Source organism: Eretmochelys imbricata, chromosome 7 (genome assembly GCF_965152235.1).
Source record: "Eretmochelys imbricata isolate rEreImb1 chromosome 7, rEreImb1.hap1, whole genome shotgun sequence".
Taxonomy (NCBI): domain Eukaryota; kingdom Metazoa; phylum Chordata; order Testudines; family Cheloniidae; genus Eretmochelys; species Eretmochelys imbricata.
In genome coordinates, this window is record NC_135578.1 from 116251733 (window position 1) to 116271650 (window position 19918).

Genomic DNA, 19918 nt, shown 5'->3' on the forward strand with positions numbered 1-19918 from the left:
GCTTGGGCTAGCATATACCCACATACACGCAAGCCAGGGTGTAGGTACATATCCAACGTAGACATAGCCTTAGAGTAAGGTGAAGTAGTAGCTATGGTGGACTATTATCTGGATGATGTTTTCATATGTTCACTGCTTTTTTCTGTCACTTTTTTTTTTTCTTTGCTCAGTGTGCAAAGTTCTTCTATTCCCACTTCATTCATCATGTCCTGGCAAAGCTCAGGACTCTCCTTTCCAACAGATGTTGGTAAGATTTGGTGACATTTTGAACAGGAGCTTAAATTTTTTGGGGGGGTAGCGTGTGGGGGGGAGAGGGCAGGCTATAAGGGCCTGATCCAAAGCCCATTGAATTTAACATGAGTCTTTCCATGGATTTCCTTGGGCTTTGGATCAGGCCCTGAATAGGTTTTGCCGCTATAGGCTTCAACAGCTGAAATTCAGATGTTTGAGCAGAAGCAGCTCACAAATCAGAGGCCCTTCAGCACTGGAAGGAAGAGGATGCAGCATGAACAGTGTAAGTATAGACAGCAGCGGAAACATCAGATGTGTCCGCTCATGTGTGGAAAATGGCCCTTAATAAGTGCCCTGCAGATCACTTTCAGACTTCTTGTGCTCCCAGAATGGACTTTTCTGTGCTGATCACAGCAGCAGCTCTTCTCAAGGCACTCAGATTAGACTTTAACTCTTTGCCTGGCAAATCTGGATTGTGCTGTCAACGGGCCAAATAAAGCCACGGAGACAAAGTACAGCTTCACCTCCTCACTTGTTTCAGTGCAAGTCACTTGCAGGCTTCTCAATCCACCACTGCTGCTTTCCTCAGTTAGGTGAGTGCAACCAGGTGCAAGTGGTGGGGAAAGTTGGAAGATTCCTACTGTAAGCAGGAGCATGTGGTGAAGGGCTGGAGATGAGGTACTGCACATGAATGGGTGTGCCCACTAGCTCTTCTGAAAATCAGAAACACCAAAGTAAAAGTCAGGACTAAATAAAGTCCTTAAACACCTTATTTTGGGGAGCAAAGGGACAGGAAAGAAGGACAGGCCTCTGTGGCCCTTGGCTTCATCACTGATCTGTGGGCAGCTTAATATCCAGTATATCCTCTCCCAGGGGCCCAAACCATGAACTGGATAATTAGTTAATATTTCCCATCTCTACTTCTCTGACTGATGTGAGTAGCTGGAAATAGACATTGGAATTGCCTGTTCAAGACAGTGCCGATCTCCTTAAACTGGAAGATAGGCCTGCGTTTTGTTTGCTGTTTTTCATGCTATGTTCCATGTACTTTCTCTTATACATGTCTAATTCCCTCTCTACCTCCAGCCATGCCTGCTTTGGGATGAGGTTTCCTTCTGGTTACCCCACTCCTTCTGCGGTCAGAAAGCACAGACACCAGTTCCTGGTGCCCTCTCCTTGTGCAGCCAGACAACAGCAGCCACAGTCCAGTCCAATGAGTTTGGCACTATGCTTGGGTTACCATATTTGAACATTTAAAAAAAGAGGACACTCCACGGGGGGGGGGGGGGGAGGATTTGCTCACGCCCCCCCGCCCCTGGCCCCATCCCCATTCCAGTCTCTTCCCCGACGTCCCCACCCCAACTCTGCCCCCTCTCTGCCCCATTGGACCCCTTCCCCAAATCCCTGCCCTGACCCCGCCTCCTCCCGTGAGCACGCCGCGTTCCCCCTCCTCCCCCCTCCCTCCCAGCCGTGCGAAACAGCTGTTTCATGGTGCAAGCACTGGGAGCCAGGGGGAAAAAGTGGCACTCTCTCGAGTGATCAACATTCATTTTCTTTCTCGAATGATCAACATTCACTCTCTTTCTTGAATGATCAACTCTTTTTTGGGGAAAAATAATAATGGCAAAATCCCGGACATTTTTAGATATTTAAAAATTCCTCCTGGATGGCGATTTAAGAACCAAAAAGCCGGACATGTCCGGGAAAATACGGACGTATGGTAACCCTACACTATGCAGTGTATCTATGGGTACAGAACTGGGGGCTAGAGGGAGACCAGGCAGATTCAGAGGTTAGAAACTCAGCCAGTGCACGTTTCTTTCTTTTCCAACAGAGAGAGTGAATTGAGTCCTGGTGAGAGGCAGTAGACTGGCAAGCCCTCGAAGACTAAACGCCCGCTCCTTATCCACAAGGCAGTGCGTGTTTTCCACCCACCCACGCTGACCTGCCAACATGCCTAGAGGGGCTGGTTCCTGGGGCTGAGAGTATCTAGTGAATATTCCATCTACAGCTTGGGGGAGGCTGATTTGAACGTTTCAGCAATTATCTGGTTTCCTTATTTCCCGTCACAGGTGTGCAGAGCACCGTTTTGCAACACCCCGTGGTTCAAGGTGAAAGTTTGCTGCCATCAGGGTGTTGCTATCTGCCAAAGATAAACTGGAGCAGTCCAAACACCACCCAGCCAAGAAGAAAGCTGTAAACAAAGCATGCTTCCTGTGCCCTCTAAAGACACACAGGCACTGTTTGCAGATGGTGGAACAAAAGAGAGATGTGTTAAAACAAGTCGGAGGAAAGAAGGGGAGAGCTCTTCTAATTAGGAATCAAGGTCTCCAAGGCTTTGGGAGTAAATCAGTTAGATAAGCACCCTACCAACTAAAGGTTTCAGAGTAACAGCCGTGTTAGTCTGTATTCGCAAAAAGAAATGGAGTACTTGTGGCACCTTAGAGACTAACCAATTTATTTGAGCATGAGCTCATGCTCAAATAAATTGGTTAGTCTCTAAGGTGCCACAAGTACTCCATTTCTTTCTACCAACTAAAGGTCATGCTGTTGTTACTACAATCCCATCTAAAGGAAAACTGGCCCCGGAATGCTCCTGGCAATTATTTAAAGGTTTAATGAGATGAGCTTTGTAGAGATCCCGCATGCATGAAAAGCTTTTGAATGTGCACACTACAGCCATGTCTACATACAAGTTTGCAGAAGTTTAGTTAAACCAATTTAGTTAAATGGGTGTAAACAGATGGGTAAAAACTAGCCATGAATAAATTTAGGCTGGAATTTAGAGGAAGGTTGCTAGCCATCAGAGGAATGAGAGTCTGGAACAGCCTCTGGATAGGAGTAGTGGAGGCAAGACTCCTAACAGGTTTTAACACAGACCTTGATAAATTTATGAATGGGAATATATGTCGGGGTTGCCTGTGACAGCAGTGGACTGGACTCAGTGACCCAGGAGGTCATTTCCAGTCCTATATCCCTATCATGAAACTCTTATTTCAGTTAAAAGTCGCTTATTTCAGGTTAGCTAAAACTTGTTCCTAATGGATTTAAGGTCAACCAAAATAAACCTGGTTTAAGCTGCAATAATAGTGTCCATACAGCTTTTTGCATCAGTGTAATTCACTACAAATCACACCCTACATTAAACTAGAGCACTTCTGTGTGCAGACAAGCTCTAACATGAGCCTCTTTATACTGTGTACAGGGCCTTGTTTGTTCAGTTCAGCTCAGCTCCTTTCCCCTCCTAATCACCCACATACTCTGATAATGCAATTCCACTCCTTAGTGAGCCATTTATAGGGGAGAAAGCAGAGGAGGAGGAGGAAGACAGGGAGAATGGTGGGGGAAGCTACCTCTCTTGGGTTAAGTTCCATAACCTATGAGTATTTTAGGGTGCCAGCTAATGTAAAATGTTTCATAATGGCTAGGAGTCAGATCCCTACTGGTGTGAATCAGCATAGCACCACTGAAGTCATGCAGCTTATGCCATGCCCAGTGGATAAGATCACCCATTTAAAGAAGAGGGGGCAAATCCTGGCCCGACAGACGTGAATGGATGCTTTGCCGTTCACTTCTGTAGGGCTAGGATTTCGTCTGAGATTTTTTTTCACCTCTTATGGCTGCACTACACTATTGCAGCTCCACCACTCCCAGCAATAGTGGCCAAATATTAGTTGTGGCCAAGTGGTCAGACACTTTCTGACCACTATGTCATCTAGTTCCACTGAGAGCAGCTGTAGACAGCACGAGAATGCCTGCACCCTGCCGACTTTATGGCTCCCGCCATTCTTATCACTGATGGGAATTTTCCTAAACAAATACTAATATACACAAGGCTTAAACTAAGACTTTATCAGTATGTGACTCGTGGCATTGCAGAGAGCTCCGGTTCCTGGGGCTGATTGAAGTACTTGGAAATATGCCACACCTATGCCGTGCATTTTATATAAGAGGATCCCAAAGGATAATACACTGGGCCAGGGCGTTTGAGCATGCCCCCCTCTTGTAGCATGCCCCAATGACTGAAACACCTACTAGCTCTGAGCTAAAGAAAATGTATTTTAGCTCAGTTGGTAGAGGCCTGTGATTTTGGTCTTGAAGAACCTTGGGTCAATCCATAATGACGACTGTAGGTTTTGCATCCGATGAAGTGAGCTGTAGCTCACGAAAGCTTATGCTCAAATAAATTGGTTAGTCTCTAAGGTGCCACAAGTACTCCTTTTCTTTTTGCAAATACAGACTAACACGGCTGCTACTCTGAAACCTGTAGGTTTTGTGTGAATGCAGCCATGGTTTACAAGCAGCTATAAAACTTATGCATATACTTACACATACACAGAGAGAAATACTTAACCCACAAAGCCACACCCGGCTGATTTCTCAGCCTGAACCTCCATGCTCCTGAATGACACAATGAAGAGCATCCTTGAGGTACTGTGTCTATTCAGTAATATTGGTATTATACACGTTTATGATGTCATGATATATAGTTCCAAAGGATTTACACAGCATGCCTTTTAAGGTGTACTTATGTTCTACAAAGCTACTCCGGAACCAGGACAATGGGGTATTCCAGACATATTATCCACAAGAAATCTGGCTGCTACACAAAGTGAATTTGTATTTCAAAAAGGCAAGCTGTATGCTCTGTACGTTGTCAACTTTTGCCACCATCACCCCAATCATACAGAATCTGCAATCACAACTTTGTGTAATAATTTACTGTACAGCAGGGGGCAAACCTGTCTCATCTTAGCTTCCCTCTTTTTGTCTTCTTCCTAGCCCACCCCTTTGTCCTGTTTTTTCCAAGTCAATTCTTTCAACAGCACAGAAAGTCTTATAGATTTCCCCACTGCTTTTGTCCTTACAGCTTTCTTTAACTATTTATAGTGATAATAGTAAAGAATGGTTACTTACCCTTAAACTAACTATGAGTCTTCATTGAGCATTTTTCCATGTGGATCCCATTTCTGGTGGGTGAGGTTACTCAGAGAGCGGGTTTCGTGAGAGAAGAGGGTGGGACCATGGGATTTAGGATAGAGCCTTGTGGAACCAATAGGGAAAATGGGAGAGGGGAGTATGATCAACCAAAGAGACACAGCAGGAGAGCCAGGGAGAAGACCATGTCATGAAAGCCGAGGAAGGAGATATCAAGCAGGCAAGTGTAATCAACACAGCAGATGGGACAAGAAGGATGTAGGTGGAGTACATGCCTTGCAAGTTGGCTAGAAAGAGATCAGAACAGTTTCAAAAAGTGTGGAAGAGAATCCAGGATGGAGGTGGAAGAGGGGCATTCAAAAGGCAACAGCTGTAGATAGCTCACTCAGTAAGGGTGGAGGTGAAGTGTAGGAAGAGAGATGGAGGGGCAGTAGATGGGTAAGGAACGGCTTCAATCATAATTACAAAGAACCAAATTCTGAGAGGCGCCAATCTCCCTACAAGTTATTGTGAAAACATTGGCACAACTACTAACCATTATTTATGCTCTAAAATTCTCTTTATTAAAATCCTTTTTAAGAAACACAATCTGAAACACTTTGCAATCAGTTGCACAGATCAGTTAATACTGGTGACACCACCTACATAACTCAACAAGTTCTAACAAATTCCCATTGTTTACAAGGCAAAACTTAAATTAACAAGATTCTATAAGCTCAATAAATAGTATGTCTGGTCCAGTTCAAGTATAATTAAACAAATCACAGCCTTAATAGAGAATAGAAAAACCCTGAATATAACCAGCCTGACACTAAGTTAGTGTTCAAGCCAATATTAAAATGTGTTAAGTCTTATGGGGCTAATGTTTAGATTTTTTTTTTTTTAATTTTTACCTTGAAGAAAGCAAGTTGCACTGTGACATTAAAGACTATTTGAGATCAGCAGATATAAAACATGTTCACTGTTCGGAAAGGCTGCAGCCTTTGTGAAATCTTTGGTTGAGACATGTTGAAATGATTCATAAATATCATGGAAGCTCTTCTTTAAATAATAATAAATAATTTTTGGCTAGACTTGAGACTGCCTGGCGCTATCCATATATTAATCAGAAATGTAAATTGTTAAGAACTATGCTGACTAGAAAAATACTACAACTTAGATTTTAAATATAGCAAGTCAAAAGAGAAACAACACATTTTACAGCAGTTGAAAGAGGCAAATAGCTACCTGTACAGGTGTGTTGCCTCTCAGCAGAATAGGTATTAGAGTGATGTCTTGGAGTTAAATGCCTGCCAGCACTGCTACTATGGGCTGTTTTGATGGAAAGACATTATATAGCCCAAATGTGTTGGGCTGAAAGTTGATTGCACAGACTGTTAGACTGAATGCTAAGACTTGGAGGTTCTTTTCAACTGCTTTTGAATGTAGGGATTTTGCAGAATAAAATAAAATTCTCAGGACTACAGCTCTCTTTTTGGCCACATTCATGTGCTCTTTTGTTAGTAGTTAGTCCTTAGGGGCCTGATTTTCAAATCCCCTCTGAAAATGCCTGGATTTGATGTGCAAGCATTGTGAATGCCTTTCTGGAGGCTCTAAACATTTGGCCCTGCACCCCAAATACAGTAATTAGGCCAGAATAAACCCTTGGGTTCTGCCAGTGGAACCCAGATTTGCAGGCTATCAGAGGAGGAAACTCCACATGGAAAGGGTGCCCCCCATTTTTCAGGGGGGATTAGGACCAGCCAGCACAGGCAAGGAGATCCTGGCTGTCTGAGAGTTGTGCTGACTCAGCATGGCTCTTGGGCTGCCCATCAAGCCCCCAGCCTTTGGAGCCCTGGCTGGAAACTGAAGCACTCTTCCCCAGGCAAGATCTCTGGGGTGGTGGCTGCAGGATACCACTACCAACCCACGACTCAGACGGATCCTGCACTGCTGATGCAACTAGCCCTGGGAGTACAAGGTGAAATATATATGGGGTGCAACACAGGAGTGAATCTGGGCCTTAGCGTTTAATATTTTGGGGGTAATAAGCTGAATCGCTCATGTAAGTCTGACAATGAGCCCATGGGCAAACACAGAAGCTAGTTTTAGTAGTTCTACTTCTTCTGACCAGAATGGTTTCGCTGTCACCTTCTACTTCCCCCATTTGTTTGCATCCACCTTTGTTTCTCACCTTGAACTTTGATTGTAAGCTCTTTGGGGTTTGGGAAAGTTTTTGTTACAGTGCTTTGAACAATGGGGCTGGAGCTTGTCGGTGATACTGCAATACAAATGAATAATAAATAATAATACTCCTCTTTATACTGGAGTTTGGCTGGAGGTAAGTTGCTAGAGGCGGGGGGATTTGGGGCACTATCAATCCTACCTCCCATCCACTTTTAGCGGAACTATGTGATCTAAAAATCTACCACCACTCTGGTGAGTGCGCCAGGTCAGGAACAGTCTGGGATATAAAAATCAGTTGCTTGCATCTGGGGTGATTTCTGCCCACCCCCCACATCGTATAAGGCAACGAGAGTAATTCTTCACATTCAGTCTATGCATCACTGCCCTAACCACTATGCCTTGGACAGTAACTACAGAATATTTACTTCCTTTTTCATGATTTTACACCTTGCAATAATATTTTTGCCCAACAAATCTCATCAAAATGTAATAAGAAATCTTGTAGCAAGAAGAATTTGCTTTTCAAGATTTTTTTGTTTCAATTAAGTGAGGAATAAAAGCCAGGTTTTAAATAAAAGATGGGCCCAAGTCCTGTCACACCTGAAATCTGGTGAAGCTTAGATTTATGCCTAAATATTGTCTCTTCCTTTCTTTCTCTCTGATGCACCAAGCCCAAACCTGGAATCCACAGAATCCCTGAACTTTGGAGAAAAATGAATCCAAGATTTGCAGCTTGCACTCAACTCTGATTGACATAAATGGAATGCCTGCACCATCTAATTGAAAGGGAACTTGCCAAACAACAAAATGCAGCCAGGAAATATAGGATACTGAGCAGAAACAATTTTCAGAGAAAGAAGAATATGGCTGCTGGTGCAGGTGATATGGAACAGCTTTTTTGGAGGGAGCAGTTTTGGCAGATTGGCCATTTTGCATTATTTTGCTATTAATGTTATTAATATTAATGTTGCTCTCTGTGATGGATAAGCCATTCTGGGGGGAAATTATTTACTGTACACAAAGTCCTATTCCATTACGTAAAACATCTATTGCCAGAGGTTTCAGTGGCCCTTAATATGGTCAATATCAGAGCTGGGCAAAGTATGGGGGCGGAAAATCTGCAAATTCTCCCATTCTCCATTTTTCATCCGAATTTCAAAAATTTTCCTACCACTTGCCTGGAGACATGGTTTGCGGTGCATTTTGTAAAAGCATAATCCCAGGATCAAATCTGGCAGCAGTTTTAGTACATATTCACTTTTGCTACACAAAGCCCATTGAAATTAACCAGAAATCTAAATAGTGCATTTCAATGGGACTTTGCATTACATTAAGCAACAACTCTGAGTATAAACAATGCCATATAATAATATTTATAGTGGCTGGTGCATCCTGTGTTCTCACTGCAGCATTCTGTGAACAGTTGTTACACTAGCCATAAAAATTCAGGGGAATGAATACAAAAACTGTTAAAACAACATTAAGAGTCTGGCTTATTTCCATAAAGACCAGGAAATTCAAGATTGCCAAGATTAGAAAAACATGTTTTAAACTCCCCCCCCCCCCATGAGAATGGATAAAGAATTCTACAAGTTACATAAACTAAACGTGTAGCAGTTATAAAGCTTGTTGTGTGAATTTAATCTAAGACACAAAGTGGACACACTTTTAGAATTTTCCCAAGGAATATTTCCAAACACAGAAATGACCAAAGAGAATCCAGCTCACAGGATATAAAGCACTGAAGAATGGAAGCAATTAATTTTCAGCCTGAACTGTTCTGCCTGTATTGGATTTCAATTGTATGCTCCTAGAGATCGGGACTGTGACTTCTTCTATCTTTGTACAACATCGAGTACATGGACAACCCTCGAAAATTAAAAACGATGATGATCATCATCACCAAGCTCTCGGTGCACATAGCCTGTTGCCACTGGGGTTTACCTTATGCCATTTAACAGTTAGTAGTAGCACAATGGCTTTAGGTCTCTTAAACAAGGCCTATTGTTCACTATACTAATGAGTGAAGTGACTTAAAATATATTAATGTTAAAAGCTTAATTCTGGACATCTCCTTTCAGATCATTTCCACTGGAGGATGCTAAATTCTTCTAAATAGTCAGCCCGACCTACTGTGTGGCATCTGAGAACCCCTGAGAATTCTGAGTTAGTATAGGAAGCCGCTCCCAACACACAGAGTCTGAGAAAGAATAGCTGCAGATACGCCAGCATGGCTTCCCCATGGGAAACTATTCAGGCATTATGGTTTTTAATGACCCCTGGGTATAGATGCATGGAACATGCTGTTTATTGTGCTTTCCTTCCTCCTGCACAGTGCAAACTGATCACCACATCATGTAGATCAACAATGAAATGTCAGCATTCACTCATTTACAACTCTTCTAGTTCAGTGACATCATAGCTTTTTCTTCTCAAAGTGGGGAACAATCCCGGCATCGTCCTGTGGCAGAGTGCTGTCTTCTTTGTTCATTTTCAGACTCTCTTCTGCAAGTTGGGATAGATACTTCTGTGACCAAAGGAAAACCAGAGTTGCATTAGCAAGGTTGATAATACTCAGCACAGAGTGCTTTATAGCTTCAAAGCAGTCACTAGCCCTCAACAACACTGGGAGGTAGAACCCACAGACAGTCTGTCTACACTAAGGAAATGTAAACTGGTGTATCTGTATTAATGTAGATCTCCTACAGCAGATTCCCTTAATGCTGACAAGGCCAGGGAGGTTAAGTGACTTGCTCAATGCCACCCAGGAAGTCAGTGGCAGACCCAGGAGGACTACAGTTCAGAATATCCTGGCTTCCAGTCCCATGCTCAATCTACTAGATCTTTTCTCCTGGCAAATAGAAGCTGATTGCTCGATTCTGATCTCACATTGGGGTAAATCAGCAGTAATGCCACAGAAGTGAACAGAATTACACTGGTATCGAAGTGGTGTGATTGAGAGCAGACGCCGTTCCTGAGATATGATTTAAAACATACATTACATTTGCAAAGCATCTGACTTAGATACATACCTTTTGATGTATATAAATCTATGTATTTTAAGTGGAAGGAAAAGTGAAGCCAATAATCATCACTGATAGAATTTAACAATCTGGCTGGAATATTTGCCTGTACGGAGTTGTTTTATTATGATGGTGTTCAAGTGCCCTAAATATCAACAGTATAGTGCGATCCCAAAATCTATTAGCAGCCAGTAAAGCTGCTGGCAATACCTTTGGGTGGCAGAGGTGCACACAAAATGGAAGGTGGAATGACATGGGCATGAGAGTGGCATGCACAAATTTTATACTCAGATTCAACCAAGGTGAATGGCATGAGGGGCAGAAGGGAACAAAAATTCCTCATCACAAGTAAATTTGGTCAGAATCATGGGAGATATCTCTATAATCACACAGATGGAGTCTTATTAAAGATTTATGTATATATATAAAATCACACTTGCGTGCATGAGTAACTGATCTGAGTGTTATTAGAGACCATAAATCCAACAAATGGAAAAATGTTCCTCTCTGTGAAGCCTGGCCACGCAAATGCCAATTACTCAAACTTTTGAAACATAGTCTGACGGTGCTAATGAATATGTACAGCTGTGATGAGAAATCACATACATCTCTAGCTACGAACAACTGCTCTGGTCCAGGACTGGTCATTTAAAAACACAGCTCCAGGGGGGGAAACAGAATCCTCATGGCAACTCTGCAGCAGGCACATTATCATCAGCTCTGTGTCTCTCCTTTCGGTGGTGCTTGTGTGCTGCACTATCTATACCAGGGGTAGGCGAACTTTTTGGGCCGAGGGCCACATCTGGGTGGGGAAATTGATTGCAGGGCCGGGGCAGGGGGTTGGGGTGCGGTGTGCGGGAACGGGCTCAGGGCAAGGGATTGGGGCAGAGGAGGGGTTCGGGGTGTATGAGGGGGCTCAGGGAATAGGGTTGGGGTGCAGGAGGGGTGCGGAGTGCAGAAGGGAGCTCAGGGCAGGGGTGCAGACTGCGGGAGGAAGCTCAGGGCAGGGAATGAGGTGCAGGAGGGGTTCAGGGTGCAACAGGGGGCTCAGGGGAGGGAGTTGGGGGGCGGGATGCAGGAGGGGTTCGGGCTCTGGGGTGGCAGCGGCGTGCACGGGGGCCAGGGCAGGCTCCCTGCATGCCTGCCCTGGCCCCATGCAGTGCCGCTCCGGGAAGCAGCCGGCACCACATCCCTGCGCGGCCCCTGGGGGAGTGGGGGCACAGGGCTTCGTGTGCTACCCTTGCCATGCCTCCAGGTACCTCCCCCGAAGCTCCCATTGGCCACGATTCCCCGTTCCCGGCCAATGGGAGCTGCAGGGGGCGGTGCCTGGAGGCAAGGGCAACATGCAGAGCCCTCTGCACCCCGCGGGGCCCTAGGGACGTGGTGCCGGCTGCTTCTGAGAGCAGCGCAGGGCCTGCAGCACCATGGGGGGCAATCCTGCGGGTCGGATCCAAAGCCCTGAGGGGCCGAATCCGGCTCACGGGCTGTAGTTTGCCCAACCCTGATCTATACAGTACACCGCATAAACTCACAATGTGCAGGGCCGGATTAACTTTTTGTGGGCCCTGGCGCCCTCCCCAAGGCCCCACCCCTGCACTCCACCCATGCTCTGCTCCGAGGTCCCACCCCTGCTTGGCCTCTTCCCTGCCTGCCGCTCACATGGGGGTGTGTGGAGAGGGGTGAGGCATGGAGAAGGTGGAGAGGAGCGAGCGGGGGAGGGGGAAGGGGAGCAGAGGAGTGATTGGGGGTGGAGATTCAGGGCGAAGAGGCCAAGTGGGGGTGGGGCCTTGTGGAGTGCCCACAGTCCAGGCGACGGGGCCTCTTCTGAGCATGGGCCCGGCCCTATTGTAAACCCAGTACTGACCATGTGGCCTTCATTTTCTAGAGAAAGGGCAAAAAAACTCTTTATGTTTCATGTGTGCAGCTTAGCAGGAGGTGACTCAAAACTATTCTTCAGCTTCCAGAGGCAACCTTCCCCCTACTTTTTTTTTGAGGGGAAGGGGCAGTGGCTGGTCCATTTTTAAACCCCAAACTTGGCCTGCCAAGATCGTTCGAGCTGCTCTTAGATTGTATACCATGATGATTGCCACTGCTGTAATTTTGAATAGAGAGGTGTGGCCTGGGGAAACGCCGCACACAACACTCTTGATCTAACTGGACAAAATTCCACATGGCTGCAGGCAAGAGTAAATACTACAACAGCCTTTGGACGGACATGGAATTCATTAAGGTCGGTTTAATTTATCTTTAAAACCATAAACTACATTTAATTACTAGCACACATAGATGGAACATATAACCCAATGCTGATTTTTTTAAACTAATGCCTACCCAACGATGGTTGAAATTTTCAAAGCTGACTCTGGGTTTTGCCTCACCCCCTTGCTGATTTCAATACCGCCTCATACACCTAAAGCCCTTCTCAGCTTTGAAAATCTCAATCTAAAACCCCAGCTGCTATTTATCACAGAACTGCAGCAAGAGGGAGAAGATACTTTTTTGGTTTAAATAGAAATTCACTACAAAACCTGTACAGAAGGCAGTCAGGCATTACAATGGATTCCATAAAACCTCTCGACATTTATATGTAAACCAGAACGAAAGTGGCTTCGAAAACTGTGTGGCATTAATCTAATTCAGCGATTTTCAAACTTCATTGCATGTGGACCCCCTTCTGACCACAGAAATTACTACACGACCCCAGGAGAGGGGACCGAAGCCTGAGCCCTCCTGAGCCTGGCAGAGGGACCCAAGAGAAGCCCAAGGACGGGGAGGCCTGTCATCTGAGCCCCACCGCCCAGGACTGAAGCGTGAGCCCTGCTGCCCAACGCTGAAGCCCTCGGGCTTTGGCTTTGGCCCCAGGTGGTGGGGCTTGGGCTTCATCCCTGGCCCCCAGCAAGTCTCATGCTGGCCCTGGTGACCCCATTAAAACAGGCTCGCAACCCACTTTGCGGTCCTGACCCACAGTTTGAGAACAACTAATCTAATCTAAAGTACAATCTATCTGCTTTATTTACTTATTCAGCCCCCATCACTGTAATCTTTAATGTGTTTAATGTGAGGGGGAGCAGTGTACACACTATGCTATTATCTTCAGTTGGGGAACTGAGACACAGAAAGGCTAAGTGACTTGCCCAAGGTCACACAGGAAGTTGGTACCAAAGCAGGTATGCTAGTGCCCTAGACCATCCTTCTTCTTCTATATCCACTTACCTCAATCCTTAATCACTAACCCCTGGACCGTCCTGTCCTCCCTCTCTAATCACAGTTTAACAAGCAGACTGGGACTTTTCTGTGAGTGATCTTCAACACTGGAACTTGATTACCCCCCTTGGTGGGCCTGAATATGTTCCAGACAAGCCTCACAGCCCCATCTTTTCTTCCAGGTACTTGGGGTGGGGGTGCACCAAGCGGGGGGGGGGGGTGGTGAAGAATGCACAAAGGTATGGTTAATATTGATGCTGTTATGAACAGGGATTGCTGATATTCTCAGGTTGATATCTAAAAAGTGACCAAGGTAGGGTTGGGTTTAGTTTATTTTTGGATATGCCAATGATCTAAGTGTGATATTGTCTACTGTATGCTTTTATATTTGGAAAAATACCCAGAGCAATGGGTTGGGATTTAAAAGTAAATCTAAATAAATACATAGGACATGGCATTCTTCTTCATTGCCTTCTAGCAATTGTTATGTAGCATTGCACAGCACTGTTGGACAGCTGCCATGTTCCACAGCGGAGATGGCTGCATTTCAGTGGCATATGAAGCCATCCTCAGATCATTTCTGTATCATACACATAATGCTTTGAAATTCCACAAGTTGAAACTTACCATGGAAACTTAAGTTGGCACAGAAATAAAATTATACACATTCTGAAAGAGTAACAAATTTAGCTGCCATGAAATTAAGAAATCAGTAATGGTGGCAGGCTCTGTGCTATCTGTTCCAGAAAGAACTGCCAATGTACTTCAGTCCTGACCTGAAAACACCCCTACTGTTCCCTAATTTTGGGACTCTTAAGAGGAGAGACTCAACTGGGCCAAATTGTGTGCTAATATTTTTGTGATGTGGACTTCTCACCTCATTTCATTTGTGAGCCATGATTTGAGCACAGGGATCCAGAGGTGATAGGCTAGTGTGTTGGCCAGCAGCACCGCACAAACCATTTCATTTTTATACATTTGTCAGCTTAAAAGATTTTAAACTGTCCATTTCCATGCCACTGAATTCTGTGCGCACCATGGATGTCCGTTTTATAGCACCAGAAAGTTTTACTCAGTCTGATCCATTAATTAGTAGAAGCAGGACTAACACTAATTACACGTGTTTTACCTGAAGATTTTTGTAGTGAACAGTACTTCTGCAGTGGCTCGTCTTAGCTGTCTCTTCATTCGTGTAGAAGAGTCCACAAAGCTTGCAGTAAAACCCAGTTCTGGGCACCACAAATTCCACACCTACCAAACGATTTTGAATCACATTAACATGACAAACGTTGCCTGATAAAAACAGGTTTACTTTCAAAGAGAAAAAAATATAATTTAGCTAAATGATAAAGATACAAAGGCTAATCCCAGATCTACTACTTTCAAGTTCTCATGAAAGGACATCAAATTCTGTAACACTGACGAATGACGGCGAAAAATGACAATTTAAAACGTGTACTGCAAATACACACTGTATACATTCTCTTAGGTATTATATGTATTTATACATTCTCAGATAATATATGCATGTATATTTATTGAGAATACATGATTGTATAGCACAAAGGGTTGGGATAGCCACAGAACTTAGGGTAAAAGTCACAACTGAGTTATATAAGTCATTCCTAGCAAGTGCCAATAATATCCTTATATTAGATCACACCACAGTGTATTCTGTATGGTTTCAGAGTAACAGCCGTGTTAGTCTGTATTCGCAAAAAGAAAAGGAGTACTTGTGGCACCTTAGAGACTAACCAATTTATTTGAGCATAAGCTTTCGATGAAGTGAGCTGTAGCTCACGAAAGCTTATGCTCAAATAAATTGGTTAGTCTCTAAGGTGCCACGAGTACACCTTTTCTTTTTGTGTATTCTGTATGTTCATGATCTATGGTTGTGAAGTGTAATCAATCCATTCAGGGGCTAAATCACTCTAATATTTCACGTCACATGCTTGGAAGCTCCTTACTATACAGAGAACTCACTTGAGACATCTCTGCCCTCAGGATTTCCTTGGCACTGAGCAATGCTGCTACCAAAACCCAGATGATTTGTTTATGAATGTGTCAGTCCCCCTATGTTTTAGATCTTGGAATCCAATGGCAGATATTTCAGCTGTTCAGTGTCATTAACGAATGCATAGTCAATTTATCTGGAATAATAATAAATAATCTGGAATAAAAATCTCAGTTCTTTCAACATTTAACCATGTGTTATTTACTGTTTCTTTTGATTCTCCTTGCATTCGTTTTGAGAAACAAATACAATAAGTAGCCTTAAAGTGACACCTTTTGTACAGTCAAGGTATTGCAATGGACAGTGTCTCATGCAGAGAGAGACCTAAATGTTTACACATACCTAGAGGAATGCTAAGTTCAGTGAAAACATCCTCTTGTTCCCAGGATGGTGAAGAATGGGTTCTTTTAGATTTCACCTCTGATAATTCAGGAGATTTCATTTCCAGGTACCTAGAATTTACTTAACAAAGGAATAAAACAGTTGAATGAAAACAGTTTAAGTACGACAACTTCTATAATCCCCTTTCAAACTTTTTCTGAATGAGGCCAGAAGTTAAACATGACCTGGAAATGGAATATTTCCACCCAATCTGGATGTCTAATACCGTACAGCTGACAATAGCTAACCAATAAAAAACACCACACATGAACTAAATTTTCTTCTAGAGACAATTTCATGTTCATTACTGCTCTTCTGTTTATATTTTAAACTTTTCCATTTTGGAAATTGACCACTTTCATTAGAGAGAGTGTGTTAAAACTGGAGCTATGCTTTACGCATGCCTCAGTATTACAGGATACTGACAAACACTATTATTCTGTATGTAGATGTTAAATCTGTGCAGGCAGCAGACTTAATGCATGGGAAATATTGTGTTGATTTATTGGGAGGGATTAAGGCTGGTAAGAAAGGTATCCTTCCTCCCCGTTCCAGACATGTGAATTGCTTATATATTATAGATAAAGTACAGAGCCATTCAAGATCCCAGATCACTACAGCATTACAACAGAGGTGCAGGATTAAGAATAAAGGGCTTGATTCGGATTCTGCAGTTCTTCCAGACACTGCTGTCCTTACTCAGATATTTTTCCTGACAGTTAAAAGTTTTTAATAGGCAGGTATGATTAATCTTACCCTCTTAAAATATTTTCTGGCTTTGTGTTACCATGTGCCTTGCCACATCAGGTTATATTAGAGGGAATGTATAAGAAATAACAGTACTTGGTTAGTACCCACCCAAGTCCCCACACAAAGTCACGTGCTTGCATGAACAAGGACAGAGAAATAACAACCTACAAACTATTTTCATCTTTTTGCACGGTGGGTAAGAAACACCCATCCTGAGTTTCTTATATGGGTGGGAGCTAGACATATATAAAAGATCCCTCTGTTATTTGTTGACCTGCAGGAACTGTAGTTCTTCTCATTGACAATTCAAAGTACTTAGCAGGGGGCTGCAAGAGTTCAGCTCAACTCACGTGAACCCAGATGTGACCGTTACAGCTGATTATTGCAAGTTGCTTATCGTATTTCCTTTACACCATTTGACTAAAAGCCTTTAAAGGATTAACATGGCTCTCATGGCAGCCGGGCTCTTTTACTGAGCTGCTCCTAGGACAATCTTGACACTATTAGCAACATTTATTCTCGTTAGCAGGAGATTAAAATCTAATGCATCTTGCACAGATAAAAGCTCTCCACCAGCAGAAAAGAAAACACAGAAGTAGTTACCCCCCGTCTCTTGACACTCTTGGCTTCCATGGGTTGTTTCTTCACTGGAGTTTTTCACAAGCATGTCCAAGACTTCTCTATTCTCCGTTTCTTGTGATCCCATCTGCTTGTAATGATCCATAAAAGTGCCAGAGAGCTGGAGAGTGTCTCCTTTCATTTGATCAGAAAGTATCTGTCCATCCTCCAGCTTTATGTGAATATCAGAGATCTCCTCTATTTTTCCTTCCTTTTTGTGATAATTAGAATCCCTAAGAGATCTGTCTTCTTGTGATTCATCTGGCTTCTGTTCAGTGTCCAGATTTAGGCTTGATGCTTCGGTAACTGCATCATCATCATCATCATCTTTTGGACAGCCACCGGAAGCAGCTCTGCTTTCCTTTGCTGATCTGAAGCTCGTTTCTGGAGCTTCCTGGGCAGATTCGCCTTCACTCCTGTTTATCTGGCTGTGGTCATTTTCCAGTTCTAACGTGCTAGTTACATACTGATGCATTTCTGAGCATGCTTTGTCTTTTGGATCAACTGGAACAATTTCTTCAAGTTCGGTTATATCCGGCTCCATAATAAAGTCGTCTTCTCCCACTTCGTCCACTGTGACCAGTTCTTCCATGTTAGCTGGATACCAGGCCTCGCCTTCCATCTCACTTCCACTCTCCCAGTCTCGCTCCTGCAGCAAAGGGGGAAACAGGTTGGGAAAGATGTCAGTTATATATCATCAATATTAGGGAATGGGCTTTGGCCTAGTGATCACAAGTGATGCTTTGGACTGGCCATCCCTCATGTCCTACCATGTCCACAATTCCTAGGAACTGTGCACTGTGGTATCAGGTTTGATTTACTCTGTGTATGTGTCGGGGGGTGTATATGTAATCCACGCGCTAATAGGGAGAGATTTCTTTAGAGAGAAGCGGGAGAGAGGAGTGAGTGAGTTGTGTCTGGGTCACTTTTGCTAGGCAGTTGCACAATTAGCACTCCACACCCAGAAGTTTCTGGAAATGGGTGTGGAAGCTGGACTCAGACTCCACTGAGGACAAGTAATCAGGGCAGCTGCTTTACAAAAGGACCTGTGACCTGTTGGGAGAAGCTTAGCCATGGAAGCAGAAAGCAGGCCTGTTTCCCTTAACTCTGAAGCACTGTACAGCAGGTTAGGGGTATTGTTAACTTTCCAACACAGGGAAGCCCTGGCAATTTTAAAAAGAGGAAACTGGGCAGGGAAACAAATGTCTTTCATTTTAGTTACACACCTTGAATGTGATTTGATTTTAGCCAAATGATTTTAGTTCAATTGTCTTTACCAGTTTGGTTCAGCAACTTTTTCCTTATTTAAATGGGATGATGGGGAAAGTCACCTATATCTGGCTAGTCTAAGTTTTGTATTTTTCTTGTAACAGGGTTATTGTTTTATATACTTAATACTGATTGGCTGGTTAATTAGTTAGCTGACTATCTGAGTGATTCCACAGTCCAGTAGAGGAGGAGAAAGGCTGCCTGGGTTCGAGTTGGAGATTTCTACGAGCAAGCAGAGGGATGATATTGTTGCAGAGCTTTTGACTCACAGACTGTACAGAGCCGATGAACAAAGACTCCAGCTGAGACAGGTAAACTCAACCTAAGCTGTTGGAATTCTGAGTTACTTCTCACTGTGTGTTTGTGGGGACTGACCTGTTCAGAGCTAATTCGTTTCTTTTGTTTATATTTATGTATAATTGTGAAGACAGCGTATGTGTATTCTGAACTAGCCTTATTAGGTAGTAGAAATTAAGCTATTATTATTTCTTCATTATTATAGGATTGTATGAAGTTGGTACTTAAGAATTAAGTTCACAGAGTATCAGGGTTGGAAGGGACCTCAGGTGGTCATCTAGTCCAACCCCTTGCTCAAAGCAGGGCCAATTCCCAATTTTTCCCCCAGATCCCTAAATGGCCCCCTCAAGGATTGAACTCACAACCCTAGGTTTAGCAGATTAATGCTCAAACCACTGAGCTATCCCTCCACCCAAGTTCATTCCCTTTGTTCTTTTTGGACTTGACTGTGGTGAATCCTTGCTGAAAGTCCTCCATGCCTGAACTCTGGGTCTCCATGTGCTTTTCTATAGGAGTTTTGTTTAAGCACTAGGAGAGCTCCCCCACAGTTACATATACACAGATCCCTTTACCATAGCCCATATAAATGCTTCTAGCATTGCACTTCTTTGGGGATATTTTATAACTCTCTGGGTAGCTGAAATCTCCCCGTCTCAGACTTGTGTTAATTACCACAATGTGAGCAGTGCCGCAACTGCCCAGAAAGCCACAACCTGTTGTACCTAATTCTTTGAATACATCTTTCTTCACCCCAGAGGAAATTCACTTGCCTACACCTCTGGGGATATAGGAGCCTTGCCAGCAGAGACTGCAGGGGGAATGTGCTGAATTTGTCCACTCCCCATCATCACCATGGCCAACCTCTCCCCAACCAACAGAGTCATTTTTTGGCCTGGCTGCACACTACCTCAAGCTCCTACAAAGACAGGAAACTTGTGGCTACCTACTGCAGTCACTTCCTTCCACATGGACCCTCTGACAGAGACTCGGCTGGCAGAAGCTGGCTTAGACCTTGAAGGAAATTAGC

At 43.8% G+C, this 19918-nt stretch overlaps 1 protein-coding gene across 1 annotated transcript in view; it reads right to left on the minus strand.

Annotated features, from left to right (window-relative positions):
• Nucleotides 1–9751: 9751 nt before the first annotated feature.
• RBM20 (RNA binding motif protein 20) overlaps nucleotides 9752–19918 on the minus strand; it is a 165497-nt gene continuing 155330 nt past the window's right edge. The window contains exons 11-14 of the mRNA XM_077822517.1: nucleotides 17311–17974; nucleotides 15919–16038; nucleotides 14692–14813; nucleotides 9752–9862 (exon numbers count right to left, since the gene is read on the minus strand). Coding sequence (XP_077678643.1) covers nucleotides 9752–9862; nucleotides 14692–14813; nucleotides 15919–16038; nucleotides 17311–17974 — 1017 coding nt within the window. The remainder of the gene's footprint in view (nucleotides 9863–14691; nucleotides 14814–15918; nucleotides 16039–17310; nucleotides 17975–19918) is intronic.